General features: G+C 40.1%; 1 protein-coding gene across 2 annotated transcripts; it reads right to left on the bottom strand.

The window, feature by feature from the left end:
- Window positions 1–384: 384 nt before the first annotated feature.
- SARS1 (seryl-tRNA synthetase 1) lies at window positions 385–15226 on the bottom strand. Of its 2 annotated transcripts, none has more exons than XM_081324328.1 (11): window positions 15017–15226; window positions 10905–10975; window positions 9502–9582; window positions 8621–8779; window positions 7421–7564; window positions 6978–7133; window positions 6202–6423; window positions 4351–4480; window positions 3913–4070; window positions 3007–3136; window positions 385–1075 (listed from the first exon to the last, which is right to left on the bottom strand). In XM_081324328.1, exons 1-11 carry the CDS (start codon window positions 15150–15152, stop codon window positions 918–920), a joined length of 1545 nt encoding a protein of 514 aa, XP_081180454.1. In that variant the 5' UTR covers window positions 15153–15226; the 3' UTR covers window positions 385–917. The 2 variants fall into 2 exon arrangements, with proteins under 2 accessions (XP_081180454.1, XP_081180455.1); XM_081324329.1 differs by having other exon boundaries at window positions 10905–10971; window positions 15017–15161.
- Between the last annotated feature and the right edge of the window lie 3166 nt (window positions 15227–18392).

Raw genomic sequence — 18392 nt, 5'->3', positions numbered from 1 at the left:
TACATGCCCATTTTTTACCATGTGATGCTGAGATATGTGATTTTATACACAATGAGTTTTCTATAAACTTCCCATTCCTTTAATTTCATAGATCTACCTAAAAAATTAAGATCAAGTGCTGGACATCTTCCCTCTTGTACCTCTCTTATGATTTCAAGAGTAAGCTCTCCCTCAGACCATCAAATATAATATTGGTGGCCTATAAATTTATTACATAAACAGAAATACTACAAAGTACAATATAAGAAAGTATATTGCCAATAGGAAAATACTAAAAATTCTTAATCTTGTAAGCTGCTGTAAGGCCACGTAAATTTCTGCAACTGCGAGAATTAAAAGGGGCTCCAAGATACATGAAAGAATAATTAACTAAAAAAGAGCCAATTTCTTAAATCTTTGTTTTATTGACCGAGTCCCTCTAAATCAGAGAAAATCCTATGACGTTTCAAAAATCATGATGATAAAATTACACAAGTGCCTATATTTATTTCCTCTTTTGATATTTGCCTATACCCCTTACTTCAATATGCTGATTTTTTAAAAAGCAAATGAACATTATACCGTGTTTTGTTTCCTCCGCTTGATTTTGCAATTCTGGGCTTGGATAGATTTTTTTTCTCACATATAATTAACATAATTTAAAATGGGACGGGGGTGGGGTGGGGTGGGAAATCAACAGCTTTTGTACTGCTTTTCACTTTCACAGTGTAAGGAAACGCACATATAATCACTAGGAGAATTTTCATCTTCCTGTACTGGAGGGTAAAAACTGAGACAGAAAAAGTGACATGTTCCTGACATAGGAAGGACACGGAAAAAAAGCAGCAACTAATCCCAAGGACCCCCAACCCCACCCCCTGCCCCCCTCAGCTTTAAGATCTCCATAGGGCAACTCCGTGAGAGTAGCTGAGGTTTTGTCAGGGACTGTTCACATCCATGCTTTGCATCTTCCCTTCTAGGGCACAGTCTCCACCAGCCGATTTCTTTTTGCCTCCTTCATGCTGTTTCTTTTGCTTCTTAGAAAGTTCTTGATCTATAGGTGCAGGTTTCACAAATTTGATCATTTCCTTTAGACCTAGACAGAATAAAGAGTACATTAAATGCTGATGGACAAACATGCCAAAATGGATTATCACCAAGCATCTTTCTTTCAGATTAGTATTTTCCCTTTCACAAAACCCAAACCACAATATATAAAACTATTTCAAGTAGTTACTTTACTACCATATTTTCCAGCGTATAAGACGACTTTTTAACCCATGAAAATCTTTTCAAAAGCTGGGGGATCGTCTTATACGCCAGAAAATAGTACATAAATCAATCGAGCGGCCCCGTTCTTGCAAAGCAACTTCAAGCCTCCTTAGTCCAGTCCCCCCTCCAACGTGACTCTCCCTTCCCACCCCCAAGAGCCCCTAAGCCCCTTCCCCTTCCCCTTGCAAACGCCAGACCCCGGGAGCAGCAGGAAGCCCCTCCCCCTCGCCCAAGCGGCATCTGAGCATAAGCAGAGTGCGCCCTGCTACTCGCTATGTCTCCCGGCAGTCTGGACAGCGGTACTTGGCGGCCTGGCGCCCCTCTCGCCCACAGACCACGCAGCGGCCCTCGCCAGACGGCCTCGGCATGGCCGCCCCAAGCCCGGCTCTCCAGCGCATGTTCCGGGCCCGCCTGGCCGACCGCCTCCTGGGCAGGGCTTGGCTCCAGATGCGGCGGCTGCTCCGTCTGCAAATGTGCTCTCAAAGCCGGATTGCGCTCAGCCGTGCAGGCTGCCGAAAGGCGGGGACTTGGAGTTCCCGCGGTGGTTGCGGCTTCTGGCGTGCTCTTTGCAGAGTCTGGCCTGGAAGAGCGTGTCATGTGAATGCAGCTCTTGCGTTTTTTCCAAAGGGTGGATGGAAGGAAAAGCCCCTTTGGGCTTCAAAAGGGAGGCTTTGCACCATCTGCATCAGACGGGGCTGAATCGGGCTTGTGTCAGACACTTGGCAACTGGCATGTAAGTATTTTCCGGCGTATAAGACGAAAAATCTTGAAAATCTTCTCAAAAGTCGGGGGTCGTCTTATACACCCAGTCGTCTTATACGCCGGAAAATACGGTACCTAATACCAGCTGTTGAACAGTATAAGGTCAGGTGCAGCATCCAAGCTCACCCTTCTCTTTCCTAGCAAGTGTTACAAGTAGCTGAAAGGGAGAAAACCTTTAAGTGAAGCCTTCCTTCTCAGGCTTTCTTGGGCACCTTCTGGTTTGCTAATGATTTCCTTGGCTGCAAAATTAATACTAACAACTACAGCACGACGTCTAAAATATTCTGGTTCAGGAAACCTAGGGAAAAAAACCTAGGGATCTTCTTAGTTTAATGTAGTTAAACACAGTTCAGGTCAGTCTCCCAAAATGTACTGGCATCATACATGTTGGGATTAATATTCTCAAGGATCAGTCTTAAACAAGTAGTTCTCGACTTATGATCACGGTTGAGCCCAGATTTTCTGTGGCTGAGACATTTGTTAAGTGAGTTTTGTCCCATTTTACCTTTCTTGCCACAGTTGTCAAGTGAATCACTGCAGCGGTTAAGTTAGTAACTCAGCTGTTAAGTGAATCTGGCTTCCCCATTGACTTTGCTTGTCAGAAAAATCGCAAGAGGTGGATCATATGACTCTGGGATACTGCCAACCCTCATAAATTTTGAGTTATTTGCCAAACATCTGGATTTTGATCACATGACTATGGGGATGCCACAATAGTCATAAATGTGAAAAACGGTGATAAATCACTTTTTTTCAGTGCCATTGTAACTTTGAACAGTCATTAATCGAGCCGTTAAGTCGAGGACTACCTGTAGTACCAATTTAGCAGAAGATCAGCACACAGGTTTCATGGAATATAATTCCATGCTCTAAGGTCAGAGTTATGAGTTTTCAAAGGGAGACCCTAACCTGAAAGGAAAATAGGCATTCAGGCAAGAAAAGCAACGTTACAGAGGCTAAAAGGAGGTAGGACGGGAGAATGAGCATTGTTACCCAGTGGCATGAAATCCTTTAATTTATCTGGTATAATGATTCCTTCCTCCGTCTGGTAGTTCTCCAGAATAGCACATATAGTCCTTGTTGTAGCACACATGGTGGCATTAAGCATATGTACAAATTCCACCTGTGAAAATAAAACTTGCTAAGTTTCATACATTTCCCAAGAAGCAAACATATTTTTCCAGAGACCTTACTGAATCTCCAGGATTTAGCTGTAATTTAAATAACTGCCCGCTATTTTTAAAATAAATTTAAACTTAAATTTCACACGTTAAATCCAAATTTAAAAGATAAAAAGAAAATAGTACTTTAAAATATAAAATATAAAATATAGTAGCACAGAGAAAACATTGCCCATTAAGAATATCTGGCTAGCAGACCATTCTGCAAAGAATTTTATTTACAAATGCCAAAGCTCTGTGTACACATATATGTGCTTTCATTCATTCATTCATTCTAAACTTTATAGTAATATCGAAAACCAATGATAATCCAATGTTTTTTTTAAATCTACAAATCCCAGTTTCTATAATCTTTAAAATATTGAATGATATTTTTTTATTTTTCCAAGTTAGCAATTCTACAGTTTATATACAGCTTACCATTAGTTTAGTAAACTAGATAACAAAACTGGCAAATAGCCAACATTCAAATTGGACATGCATCTGTACATTTACTTCAGCCTTTCTAGATCATCTCTACCACAAGAATTTCAAATGATTACATTTGGAGCAGCTGCCCTTAAGTGCTGAATGAAAAAAACATCATGCTATGGCAAAATTGCAGATTTTCTTTAAATAATAAAATATGTAAGCAGCTCCAGAACCTTTTTGACTATAACACTAAAAGGTTACCGACAACTGTATAATGCTTCCAAAGTGCTTGAATAACACAACATACTTTATCCATCATCTTTTTGGTTTGGCCATAGCGTATCCGTAACCGACGTGCTTGGTAATCAGTGCAGTTTGAACAAGAAACAAGCTCACGGAAGGCTCCAGAACCTGGGAACCAGGCTTCCAGATCCAGTTTCTTACTGGCAGCATGATTTAAGGAACCTACAATAGCAGGAGGCAGCATTTAGTGTAGTATCAGTAGGAGTAATATTAGGCAAGAATCTCTTGGTCCTCTAAAAAGGAAAATGTTAGGATGGCTGAGGATTTTCTTAATCACTTTGAGAAATTAATTTCTCACTTTGGAAAATTAATACTGATACACAACTACATATTTGAGAAGTCGTAAAGCTTCTAATTTTATTAAAAGTTAATGATGAAATGTTGTGCGTATATACTATGGAATCATCTCCCACAACTAGAAATTATTCTGAGAGAGAAGTACCTGAGACAATATTCACAATGTGATAAGGGATACCCAGTGACTGGTAGAACTCTTCAGCAATGGAAATCATCTCATCAAACATTTCCCAAGATTTATTATCATGCGGTGATGCATAGACAAACTGCTCAATCTAAAAAAAAAGGGGGGGGGATTAGAAATCAAACTATAAAATATTGAGACTCAGATTTTGTTCTGAGAGAACAGCTGTGAAACTAGTATATTATGAATATGAAGACTTATTTAAATTAACTCATTTGAATGTTATAAAATCTGAAACTGCTCTTGGTGTTAAACTGACATTTAATGACATTATATATAAGCATACTTAAATCAGCAATTTCTGTAAGAAAAAAATATGCTGCCCAAGAAAATATACCTTAACAAGCCACTCTAAATTACCATTAAGCATGCCATTTAACTGAAATAAACTACCTTGCAAATATTATGTTTAACTCATACACAGAATCTGAAACACAAATTCATTCTTATTAAAATTGTTTTATTCTATTAAAAAGCTTTGAGTTATGTGTTCATCCCTCATATATTTTCCAAAGACACAGGTTTCTACCTGCCACTGAGTTAAAGAAGCATTTCCATTTCTTATTATAACACTGAATCCTGTGCAGACTGACTACAAAGACAGAAATCTCTGAGCATAGCTACAATTAAGAGGAACTGATGGAATTTTTTAAATTAAACTTCTGCTCCAGTCTATAAGTATGGGTCTCGAGGCAGGTTTGTCAAGTTAACTATTAAACATTAAAAATGTGTGCCATAAAAACAGAATGCAATCAATCAATCTGGATTAAAGGTGGTAACTATTGTTCTGGGGAATTAGCAACCATAGATGTTAAACAATCATACCAAGGCATACCCATTACTGCCCACTCTTCTACATTCTAGACCATTTGAAAATTCAAGGGTAGCTTCATGTATACCTCAAACTGTGAGGTGACCAGAGCAAGATTGACAGTCTGAAGGCATTCCAATCTAGGAGAGTGCAACTGGCATACCAGATTAAGTTGGCCAAATGCCTTCCTGGCCACAACTGCCACCTGCCTATTGAGCAACTTTGAGTCCAGGAAGACTCCCAAATTGTGCACCATCCTTGAATGGGGAAGAGCAATCCCATCCAAGGTCAAATCCCCAGATTTGGGTGGTCCAAACAATCACATGAACGTATAGAAAATAATTTGCAAATAGGTTAAAAAATGTAACTGACCAAAGATCTTTACTGTAAGCACATGATATATTTGGATAACAGGATAATAGGGAACTAAGTATTCTGAGCTGAGGAAATAGGACCTCTTGTTAAGTAAACATATCGGAGTCAAAGGAAATATGCAATCTACCTGTTAAGTGGTCCCTCAGAAGTCAACATACAATCATTTTCCACTATTAGTCTTAAATAAAGGAAAACAGAAACAAGTTTCTGGTCTGTTCCGTAATAATCTAAATAAGCTCTGATGATACTGAGCGTGGCTTAGAAAGGCACAAAATTGGTGGTGGGAGGGGCTAAATAACTGTTTTTAGGTTGGTTGAAGATCAACATAATCCACTTTGACATTTAAGGCTGACTGAATTCTATATGTACAGAAATATTCAGCGGTGTTACTTGTATCCAGTGATTAGGAATGACTCTTTTACCAAACCTTTCTTTTCAAAATATGTTCTTAAAACACAATTTTGACTTTGCCTTGTTGGACTTGGAAACAGTAGTGAATGCATAAAGAGCAATCTGTGCATTCTGGTCTTTCAAATTTTACTAACTGTTATAAAGTGAAGGCAGCTGCAAGGAAAAACTGCATGCATTTTTTTCACACGCTTTCCCCCAAAACCAGATAGCATTACCTTTTCAAACTGATGTACTCGGAAAATGCCTCTGGTATCACGACCGTGAGAGCCTACTTCCTGGCGGAAGCAAGTAGACAGCCCAGCGTATTTGATGGGTAGATCTTCCGGCTTCAGCCATTCATCCCTGTGCAGTGCTGCAATTGGCTGTTCAGATGTAGCAATTAGATATTTTTCATCAACGGTATTATCATCACTCTTCTCACTGCCTTTTCCCAGGACCTAGGAAGAAATTTGGAAATCAGAAAACTGCAGTAGCACACGTTATATCCACAGACTTCCTACTTTAGATGAATGCAAATTTAAATTAACTCAAGTATGTGCGTTACAAATATATTTACAGATTTAAAATGTTGTTATTAAGACCACTAGTTATCTAGACATGGGCCATCTCTTTTTGTTTATATTTAAACTTCTATTTATAGGAGGATGATTTCTTTTCCAACAGGAAGGTAAACATTTGAATTAAAAGTGATATACAGCTAATTATCCTATTGAAAGTTTTACCAGACTATGTGAAAAATTCCCATGACTCCCTGGATAGTCTAATCACCCACTGAGATAGCAACAAAAAGATAAGTCTAGAAAAGGCATGTCAAACTCGCGACATCACCTGACGTAGCGTGACGTATCACGACTTTTTCCCCATTGCCGACAATGGGGTGGGCGTGGTTTCGGTATGATGCATCCGGTCCGCGGGCCGGCAGCTTGACATGCCTGGTCTAGAAGGTCACAGCCAGTGCTACTGAAATAGTACCGTTTTTCTCACATCTTACCTTGTACAGCTCTTCATCAAACTGACTCAGCTGGGCCACTTCCTGCATTACTTCTTTTCTCATGAAGAAGGGTGTATAAACAGGGGTGTATCCCTTGCTAAGCAGTGTTTGCAAAGCATACTGAATGAGGGCCTGCTCTAGAAAAACCAAAGGTCCCTACAACGAAATGGAAACAGATTAACACCATGCTTTCAAAAGGCCTCAGGCCCCCTATATTCAGGTTGCCTTCTACAATGAAGTAGAAGACCTATTTGTAGAAGCTTCATTCATCCAGGTTTACTTTAAATGCACATGTGGATCATATTCACTCTCCCACCCTGAGATACTGTAGCTGAAGTATAACTCCTCAAAGTCACATCCAGCTGAGAGCTTTTGCGAGTTATATTAGCAAAAGCTGGAAGGAATTAGGTCTCCCATCTTTTCACGAAGACGATAATCATTACCTTAAGGAAGTATCCTCTACTTCCAGCTACAACAGCTCCTTTTTCTCCCTCATAGCCATCCACCATGACAACCAGATCCACGTGAGAGTACTTCTTCCTTTCAGTGCAGTCCCCCCAAACTTTCTCTTCTTTATTATCCACATCCTACCAATTTGATAAGAAGGATACTTTGTGTGACTGAGCTAACCAAGAAAAAGCATTATCTGTCCAAATGAAAACCTACTAGATGTTCTGTTTATTCACAAAGCAACTCTGACTTCCATTTAATTGGACACTAGCATTTAATAAACTGGCCAGAAGCCTTTCTTTCATTACACAGTTCTCTGTCTATGTGTATTGTGGTGAATGCTTCAAGGACTATCAAGAGATGACAGATATCAGAATTTGGTCTAATATGAAGAGATGATGGGTACTCTGGGAAGTAAAAATTACATTCAATGATTCCTCTGTACTGGAGAATTCCTTGTAAAGGAATTCCTTATTGCTAATTTAGTCTTGTAAAAAGTACTATTTTGCAATCCAAGTGATTACTTACAATCTGATAATAACTACTAAAAATTCTAATGATGACCGATCCAACAGTTTATTATATTAAAACTGATGTTGCTAGACACTGGTTCTGCTGGCCATTCAACTTCTGCTCACCCTTAAATTTATTTACCAGCTGCTATTGGGCTGCAGAGCACAGGAAGAGAGACCAGTCTATCAGCTCTTTTGACCACTAATAATAACTCTTATCACTTTCAACATCGGACTCCAGTGTGAACTTCATTCCATCTTTCTTATACTTTCTGGATCACGTTTTAGATTGTGAGGTCAATGGACCACACTGCCTTATCTTTACTTGACCTGTGGGCTACCCTGGGTGCTTATTTCTGCCAGAAGAGCAGAGTAAAATGATCTAAATAAACAAAATGGAGTTGATCTTATGTCAGCCACACAGTTTGCTTCCCATTTATATTCCAAATAAGAATATGATTTAGTACATAGTTGGTACTTTTATATTTGTGGCTTTTTTCTTTGAAGAATGATATTATAATGCAAACCATATTAAATTCTCATTCTCCTCACCAGGGATTAGTCATGCCCACACTACTGCAGTGCAAAAAAACCCTCAAATTAGATTCTCAAGATTGTTTCAAACTGACCATAACCAATCACAATGTACATTTGCATGCAGGGCATGAAAACTGCTCCCACCTCATCATTGCTGATTGGCACAGAGGGATGAAGAAGATTTCCAATTTCTCTGAGATTTTCAAAGCGCTCTGCTTCCAGTTTCAAGCGTTCTTCATCACATTTCAGGATTGCTTCATCAATCAGGAGACGGATTTTCTTGATCTGGCTAACTTGAAGACTCTGAAGCACAAGAGAATGGCTGGGTGTGTCAGCATATCATAATGAGAGAAAATTTTAAAAAGAGGATTTTAAGAGGGCAGGGCTGTAACTGTATGTTCATCATATTTTAGCTGACGTGAGATTAAGAAAGGGGCTTGGCTTATATGAGGAAAATGTGATTAAAGGCTAATTTTGACATACTTTGAATAGTAATAATAACATGACAATATATGAGCTAATGGGTAAAATTACTAATCCAAGAATGAGAAAGATCAGTAGTAAGATGCAGTAGCATGGGTGCGTTCAGGAATATACATAGGAAAGTCTTCTTCCAGAAGTCCCTCATTTTATTTTCCACCTTCCCTGTCTTAATATCTTACGAATGGAACCACGTTGGTGTATAAGCCATGGTAGATGGCTTAGCATATCATTCAAGCTCAGTAAATTGTTTATTTGCTATCAAAAGTAAGCCAAAGGTTAGCATAATATGTGAATCAAAATAATATAGTTCAGCTCACAGTGCGAGAGAAATGGAAGAATACCCCCCCCAAAATACTGAACTGTACTTTAAACACAAGCAAATAGCACAATAACGGAAATAAATTCAAGAACACATGAAGAATAGAAATCCATCAAGTTATACAAACATCCCTCTCCAAATTTATATCATATAATGTATCACTTTCTCAAATACAATACATGCATTGAAAGTCAGTGAATAACGGAGTAAGAAATGAACTTACTGTTAAGATGTCTATTGTGAGTTCGTCAAGATTTTGTGCATGATCTGGTATGTTGTCACTGTTACCCACGGGTTCTTTCTTCTGTAAATAAAAATGTTAATTAAAAAAAACAGGTCAGCAAAGAAAAAAAATAGAAAAAGATAGCTTTCAAGACACCTCTGAACTCCATTTCTAGAGTTCCAGAAAAAAAAAGTTACCAAGACAAAGTATGAGCTGAACAATTATAAACTAGACATGAGGAAAAGGCAATATGCCCTTTGCCTAAATATATAAAACTCCAAGAAGAGAAAAATCCAAAGGCTTTAAAATGGTTGCTTGTCCCTACCCCCTCTCATGTTTCCATATTGTTTACATATTTATCAGAAAAATATAGATGGGTTTATTTCAAACTTTTCAGGCCTTTGTATCTCAATTCTTACTAAATTACTTCACTTTTGCAAATTCTGCAGCTTTGACAACTCTTAAAGGCTAATAGTCTAATGAAAGCATATCGTCTAGCATTATTTGCTGTAAACTCCATGGCTCTCATCTCTGTATTTATCAATAAATGAAGGGAAGACAACCAATTCTTTTAAAAAAGGCATTTCTAAGGATTAAGAATTTCTCAGTGCTAAGCATTGTTCCCACTCATCTCTCTTTGCAAAATGGACTTCAAGTGGTACCCAAATCATTCATACCAGACAAAATGAACCATCAGATGGTTTCTGTTTCAGTTTCGGAAGGGGGGGGAAATCACTGTTTTTATTATTCGGAAAAATAACACTGAATTCCACTCAGCTGCTTCGGTATGTTCATTTTCAAATGTTTATAGTGTATGTCATGTCCATAAATCAAGTGTGCCACTTTCCCCCACTGTTAGTTCATATACCACCTGCTAAGCTTAAATGTCTCTGCTAATCGAATAGTAGGAAATCTTTATTGGATTACCTAAGATTCTACCCTGAGGACATATTATATCACCACACAAACATTGTTCTTTTCAGGGCCCTGTCTCTATGCATCAAGAGAGAAGGAACAACTATTCCTTCCCCTTAGGACAGGGATAGGCAACCGTGGCTCTTTTATGATTCCTGGACTTCAACTCCCAGAATTCCTGAATCAGCCAAGCTGGCTCAGGAATTCTGGGAGTTGAAGTCCACGAGTCATAAAAGAGCCAAGGTTGCCTACTTCTGCCTTAAGACATGGAGAGGACCGCTAGTCATCAGCAGGTAAAATGGAAAGCTTCACAGACTGCATTCATCTGATGGGGGGTTCCAATCCATCCTTTACAACTGTTTAGCAAGTTAATCACATAATAATGTATAAAAGGTTGGATAAACAAAACCAGAGCATGCAACTTTAATTTATTATGATTCTGTTCAATGAGGTAATTTTTTTTTTGCTTTTAATAGAATGTATTGCACCTTCATTTTATCTCCTATAGTTTTGCTGCACAAATTCTTCAGTTTGTTCAGGTTGTCTGCCCGGAATCTGCCTAGAAGAAATGCACCAAAAAGTTTACAAAACCTGATGTTTAAAGGACAAACTTTCCAATACAATGCTAAATCCACCTTTTGTATTACTATTAGTGGCAATTAAGTACATTCATCAAACAGATGGAGAAAAGTACTGCAGAAATATTAGAAAATTATATTTTCTAATACAAGTGAAAAGCTCTTTCTGCACATAAGGTAAACAATACAGATAATTGATGTGTCAAGCAATAACATTCGATGTTAGCAGCATTGACATGATGTACAACAGTTCATTTAATGATCAAAGTTACAATGGCACTGAAATAAACCGACTTACCACATTTTTCACACTTATGACTCTTGCAGCATCCCCATGGTCACATGATTTATATTTGGATGTTTGATAACCAGGGTGGATAATAATCAATGATTTAAAAAAATAAATTTAAAAAATGGATTTTTTTAATTTAAATCAGCTTTTTTATTTTTATCATTTATTTTAATAAAATGCTTTTGGAGTAAAAATCTGCCTAAATATAGTTTTCTATTTAAAATACATTAATAATTTAGTTTATTCAGCATAAAATGGAGCTTAGTTATGTAGCATGAGGCTGAATATTCTGCACTATTTACATTTTTGATAAACTCATTCAATGAATCCAAGCTCTGCAAGCTCAAATAAGATGCACTGCATTGGTGCACTCAAACAATTTCACAATAACCATGAGATAAATCATAAAACAGAGTTCAGGAATATTCCTTTATCCCATTGTTTTGCAAATCTATGGACACTAAAACTGTATGGACCAGGCTCTAAGTGTTTTAATTAAATAAAAGAATTTGAGTAGTTCTCCAACTATGTGTGATTAGCCTATTAACCTAAAATCGGTTCTGATATCACTATTTTACTAACCTGACAACTTATTATTCTAAATAAGAAACATTCATTTTGTTTGCAAATAATAATATTAAAGATTCTAACTATCAGCAAGAACGAGTCCTTACATTTAAAGAGCACCTGTCATTTCAGATCCATCATGGCAGTGCCTGTTAGTGGGCATCCACTCATCTGCTGTCAGCACCTTGTTGTGCCACTGCCGCATCACCAGCCGTCCCATTAAAGTGAGTAGGACTGTCGGTGAGTCAACAGCAGGTCAGAGGAGGAGTCGCTGTGGGACAGAGATGACAGTTGTTCTTTAAAAATTATGATTTAATAATAATCATAATAGTAAATTTGGAAGGGACCTTGGAGGTCATCTAGTCCAACCCCCTGCTCAGGCAGGAAACCCTATACCATTTTGGACAAATGTCTGTCCAGTCTCTTCTTAAAAACTTCCAGTGTTGGAGCATTTACAGCTTCTGGAGGCAGGTTGTTCCACAGGTTAATTGTTCTGTCAGGAAGTTGCTTCTCTCCTTGATTAGTTTCCATCCGTGGCTTCTTATCCTGCCTTCGGGCGCTTTGGAGAACAACTTAAATAGATAGATTTAAATCAAGTTGATTTAAAGATGATCAAATCGAGTTGACTTAAATCAAATTGAGTTGATTTAAATCAAGCCTTTTTACTAGTGATCTAAATCATGATTGACTTGATCAAATCCAATCCAGCCTGTTGACAACTGTTTCATATTTGACAGTTGCAGTGTCCTGGGGTCATGTGATCATCTTTTGTGACCTTCTAAATAGCAAAGTCAATGAGGAAGCCAAATTCACTTGACAACCATGTTACTAATTTAACTGCAGTGATTCACTTAACAAATGTGGCGAGAAAAGTCATACAATGGAGCAAAACTCACTTAACAAATTTCTCATTTAGCAATATAAATTCTGGGGTCAACTGTGGTCTTAAGTTGAGAACTACCTATACTAATAACTAAAAAAACATATTGGCTTTTGCCTCACTTGCATCTCTTTTGCACAAGCTTAGACATAAGACTGATAAAAGCCATTGAAAACTGGTAGCTAAATCTTACACTGATAGCGCAAATGGACTATTATTTCTATTATGTGACAGTGGTATCTAGATTGAAGGATCCCAGATGTGCTGTGTGGCACATATAAATCTCTCCTCCAACATCTCCAAGGAATCTGCTTCATGCTTCTGCACTTTCCGATATATCTACTGGCCAGTTGGACAATTGCCCTGCTGGCTTCAATCAATCTGAAATGGCTAAAGGGATACACTGCAAGATGGCTGTGCCATTGCCTATGCAGGAAGATACTACAAACACAGCACACTGTGCTGTAAGAGTCAGGCAGCATATAAATGTATTGTTGTTTTGCTGCCTAATTAAGTCTACCACCAAAAGCAGCTGTTTCGTTATGCCAAAAAGTGGGACCAACCTACAAATACAGAGGACTATTCTTACTGAAAGAAACTATTTCCATTTTTGAATAGAGTTCATTTTCAATTGAATGGTGTTTTTCATGGCTTGGAAAAATGTACAATAAAAATAACCTGAAGTTCTCATTCTACTACTGCATTACAATGGAATTCTAATTGATTTGAATTCTAATTCTATCACCTCCAAAGCCCCTAGTGGCTCATGCTGCCAAGAGCAAGAAAAAGGTGGAGTTACTTTTCTAGGCTTCTCATCCTACACCAGGGGTAGGCAACCTCGGCTCTTTTATGACTCATGGACTTCAACTCCCAGAAATCCTCAGGAATTCTGGGAGTTGAAGTCCATGAGTCATAAAAGAGCCGAGGTTGCCTACCCCTGTCCTACACCAAATCTAGGCTGATTCAATAGATCCAAACCTAATTCTGTCCTACTCCTTAGAATATCTTACATTAAAGTCTTTTACTTAGTCTTTAAAAATATTTATTAAAATATTTATATATTATGCATTCATAGCACCCTGAGATAGCTCAGAGATGGGTATAAAATGATGCATTTTCAAAGGACATCAAACCCCAAAATACAGGCCTTTTCCTTGTAAGAAACAAAGCAGCACTGCCAAACAGAAAATGAAACTGTAAGGTGGGTATTTGCAGCATCCAAAAGTCATTTTCCAGGGTGATGACAAATACCGCAGGATTGCATCAGATTCAGCTGCACCAGTACCTGAACTGTGTGCACTACTGACAAATAGGGTAAATTTGCCAATTTAAAAAGCACTGCAATGCTGAAAAATAAGGCAAAAACTACTCTGCAGGGGAGGGGGCTCACTGCACTATACAATTCTCATGACAAAATTTTTTAAAAAAAATCTCTACAAAAATCTCTCTAGATTACAGAGAAACTAGGAAATTCCAAGCAGAAGCTAAATTCCCCCTCCCAAACTTTCTGGTTTACTGTACTCTTTTGTTCACAAAGTTTCACTTTAAATCTGTTTTCCTTCGAGATTTTACAACAATATGGGCACACTCTACATTGCAAGAAACCAGCTACTAAGGGACGCCTACCCCAATAAAGTTAAGAGAGGAAGGAGATACTATGTATTGGGCCGCGTTCACATGTAAGCAAAGAAAGCGTAAGGGCAGCCCATGTGGACAAGATACAGGTTCCTAACCAGATGTCGGGGTGGGGGGGGAGGATCACAAGCAGGACAGGAACACGCGAGCCCCTCCACTTCACGCGATCCTGCCACTGACATGAGCCAGGGGTCTTCAAACTTGGCCCTTTTATGACTTGTGGACTTCAACTCCCAGAATTCCTCAGACAGCGTGCCTGGCTAAGGAATTCTGGGAGTTGAAGTCCACAAGTTATAAAAGGGCCAAGTTTCAAGACCCCTGGCACATGACCATTAAAAATAACGTGCGGCCACCATCGTCCGGAAAGTCGGCGGCCCTGATTTTGCTAGCAGATTCCTCCTTTCCACCAAGGGACAACAAGCCAGATGGCTGTCAAGACGCTAAAAGCGGAAGGGAGGAGCAGACAGACGTATGAATGGGACGCTCAAGCAGACCGGCCAGCGCGCAGGAAGGCACGCGAGACCCACACAAGGCTGACGGAGCCGGTTCGGACAATGGCTCTTTTCCTCGCTCTCTGTCCAAGCCCCGCCGCGAAAATGAGCCTCGACACACACACACACATATACACATACACAACTGCTCACTCACATCTCCTCCAGGCCCCGTCGGCAGCCACCAGCGCGTCCACGAGAGCCGGGTCCTTGAAGCGCTTCAGCTGCATCTCTCGCACGAGCTCCGGGTCGCCGCCTTTATCAGCGCGGAAAAGGTCCAGGTCGAGCACCATGGCGGCGCAGGAGAGCCGCCGAGGCGGAGAGGAAAGAAACAGGAGCCCGAAGGGAGCCGCGGCGACAAAAAAAAATAAAACGCGAAGAGGCAAGGACGAGAGCAAAAGGGCGCCTGCGCAGTAGAGACGCAGAGGCAGAGAACTGCGCGCGCGCCTGAAAGAATTTCCCTGCCTGGGCGTGGTGAGGGGAGCTGGGCCGTTCCCGGGCTTTTTTTCAGAGCGCCGCTTCCTCGGCTCTCTTTGCCAAAGCGCATCTGTCTGCAGAAAGGACACGGGAGCCACTTTATCGATAAAGCGGCTTCACACTTTCTGGGGCGAAGATTTAGGCAAAGCTTGGGGATGGACAAACTGAGGGATGGTTTCGTGAAAGCTTATGAGTCGCCCTGACCTCAAAACACTGCAACTCACACCAAATTGCTTCTGGTGGCGAGTGTGGCCGGGCAAAGCTGAATGGGTGGCACGCGGGTAAAACCTTTTACCTTTGCCCAGGTTCACCTGGTGCACCAGTTGCGACCCTATCTAGACCGGGATGCCTTGCGTACAGTCACTCATGCGCTCGTGACTTCTCGTCTAGACTACTGTAATGCTCTCTACATGGGGCTGCCCTTGAAGTCCACTCAGAGGCTCCAACTGGTGCAAAATGCAGCCACGCGAGTTGTGCTGGGGGTCTCCCGATACTCCCATGCTACACCTTTGCTCCGCAAGCTGCATTGGCTGCCGGTTGCCCTCTGGGTGAGATTCAAGGTGTTAGTAATGACTTACAAAGCCCTACATGACATGGGTCCGGATTACCTATGGCAACACCTGCGGCCGGTGTCAACTTCCATCCGTCCAGTGTGCTCCCACAGAGAGGGCCTCCTCAGGGTGCCTCCGATCAAAGAATGCCGATTGGTGGCCCCCAGGGGGAAAGCATTCTCTGTGGGCGCGTCAGACCTATGGAACTGCTTGCCAGTTGAACTCCGGACGGCCCCCGACCTCCGCTCCTTCCGGCGCGACTTAAAAACATATCTATTTGAGCAGTTCTGACCTGGTCTGATGGGTTAGGGTTGGGGTTTTAATATGTTTTAACGCTGTTTTAAACTGGGCTAAATATTTAATCGTTTTTTAATTTTTGTATTCTGCTTTTTATATTTATTGCCCTGTACACCGCCCTGAGTCCTTCAGGAGAAGGGCGGTATAAAAATATAATTAAATTAAATTAAAAAAATTAAAATTAAATTTTGCGTCGTCTTTTTCCTTTTTCTTGGAGGGTGCTTTATTGAATATAATAAAAGAACGTAACTGAGAAACCTTGGGACTTTTATACTTTTAAGACTGTAACTGAAGCCTCCTATAAAGGCTCTTATCGCTATGCAATCAATGTGTAAACTGAATCTGGGTTACCAGACTTTTTAATCGCGCATCACCCACTGAAATCCACAGAAAGGACTAGGAAGCACAATCTGAAGTCTGGTCCGATGTTGCTGAGCTGTAACTCCCTACTCTTTTTTTTCAATTGAAAAGTTTTACAAAACTTTTAATAATAAAACCCCCCCTCTCCATCAACCCTCCCTCCCCCCCCTCCCCCGACTTCCCAAAGCAGAATACAGGGTATTACATATAGCAATCTTATGCAAACATATGCTAAATATCTATTACGTTAACAAACCTTCCACCCTTTAACTCCCTTATAACAAAACTAAAGTAATTATAGTAACACTTCTATAATTGTAAAAATTATGCATATGCTATTTGAAACTTTTTAGTCCCATATTTGTTCTGAATATAATCAATCCATCTTTTCCATTCCAAAATATATTTTTCTTGTGACTGTTCTTTCAAATATGCTGAAACTTTTGCCATTTCAGCTACGTCCATTACTTTAAGTATCCACTGTTCTATTGTAGGTAAATCTTCTTTCTTCCAATGTTGCGCCACCAAAAGTCTGGCTGCCGTTATTAAGTGTAACATTAATTTAGTTTCTATAACAGTACAATCCGAAATAATCCCCAATAAGAATAGCTGCGGAGTAAATCTTATTTTTTTGTTAAAAAATAGAAGATAGGGCTCGCAACTTGGGGGTCCTCCTAGATTCACAGCTCTCCTTAGAAGATCATATAGGAGCTGTGACTAGGGGGGGCCTTCGCCCAGGTTCGCCTGGTGCGCCAGTTGCGGCCCTATCTGGACCGGGATGCCTTGCGTACAGTCACTCATGTGCTCGTGACCTCTCATTTGGACTACTGCAATGCTCTCTACATGGGACTGCCCTTGAGGACCACTCGGAGGCTTCAACTGGTGCAGAATGCGGCCGTGCGAGTTGTGTTGGGGGTCTCCCGATATTCCCATGTTACACCTCTGCTCCGCGAGCTGCATTGGCTTCCAGTTGCCCTCCGGGTGAGATTCAAGGTGCTGGTGATGACCTATAAAGCCCTACATGGCATGGGTCCGGATTACCTATGGCAGCACGTGCTGCCGGCGTCAACCTCCCTCCGTCCAGTGTGCTCCCACAGAGAGGGCCTCCTCAGGGTGCCTCCGATCAGAGAATGTCGACTGGTGGTCCCCAGGGGGAGGGCGTTCTCTGTGGGCGCGCCAGACCTGTGGAACCGCTTGCCGGTTGAGCTCCGGACGGCCCCCGACCTTCGCTCCTTCCGACGCGATCTAAAAACCTATTTATTTGAACAAGCCGGCCTGGTCTGATGGGTTCGGGGTTTGGGTTTGGGTTTTAACATAGCTTTTAACTATTGTATTATATCGGGCATAATTATTTAATCTTTTTTAACTTTTGTATTTTGTATTTTGATATTTATTGCCCTGTACACCGCCCTGAGTCCTTCAGGAGAAGGGCGGTATAAAAATTTAATAAATATAAATATAAAATATAAAAACTTTCTGAAAAATCCACCATATTTTTATCCAAAACGCTTTAACATTTTTACATGTCCACCATATATGATAATAAGTTGCCTCTTCACTACCACATCTCCTACACTTAGGTGGTTTGGATACATACATGCTAACTTTTTAGGATCTAAATGCCATCTATAAAACATCTTGTAAAAATTCTCTTAGGTTTTGTGCTTGCGTAAATTTTACATTTCTAACCCAAATTTTTTCCCAAGTATCCATCATTATGGGCTCTTGAATATTCTGAGCCCATTTTATCATACAATCTTTAACTCCGATTCTGAATCAATCTCTGTAAGAGCATTATATAACCTTTTTATATGCGATTGACTTTGATCTCTAATTTGCTTTATCAAA

This window comes from Vipera berus (genome assembly GCF_964194415.1).
Source record: "Vipera berus genome assembly, chromosome: 3".
Lineage (NCBI taxonomy): Eukaryota > Metazoa > Chordata > Lepidosauria > Squamata > Viperidae > Vipera > Vipera berus.
Note: the sequence above shows the minus strand (reverse complement) of the source record. Positions and strands in the feature narration are given on the sequence as shown.

What these genes read in the sequence shown, in the direction of transcription:
- SARS1 (XM_081324328.1), bottom strand. Translation starts at nt 15,152, where the DNA reads ATGGTGCTCGACCTGGACCTTTTCCGCGCTGATAAAGGCGGCGACCCG. An exon ending in TTGATGAAGAGCTGTACAAG is followed by an intron (nt 6,424 to 6,977) that starts GTAAGATGTGAG and finishes ATTTCTTCCTAG; the next exon opens with GTCCTGGGAAAAGGCAGTGA. An exon ending in CATTGTGAATATTGTCTCAG is followed by an intron (nt 4,071 to 4,350) that starts GTACTTCTCTCT and finishes CTGCTATTGTAG; the next exon opens with GTTCCTTAAATCATGCTGCC.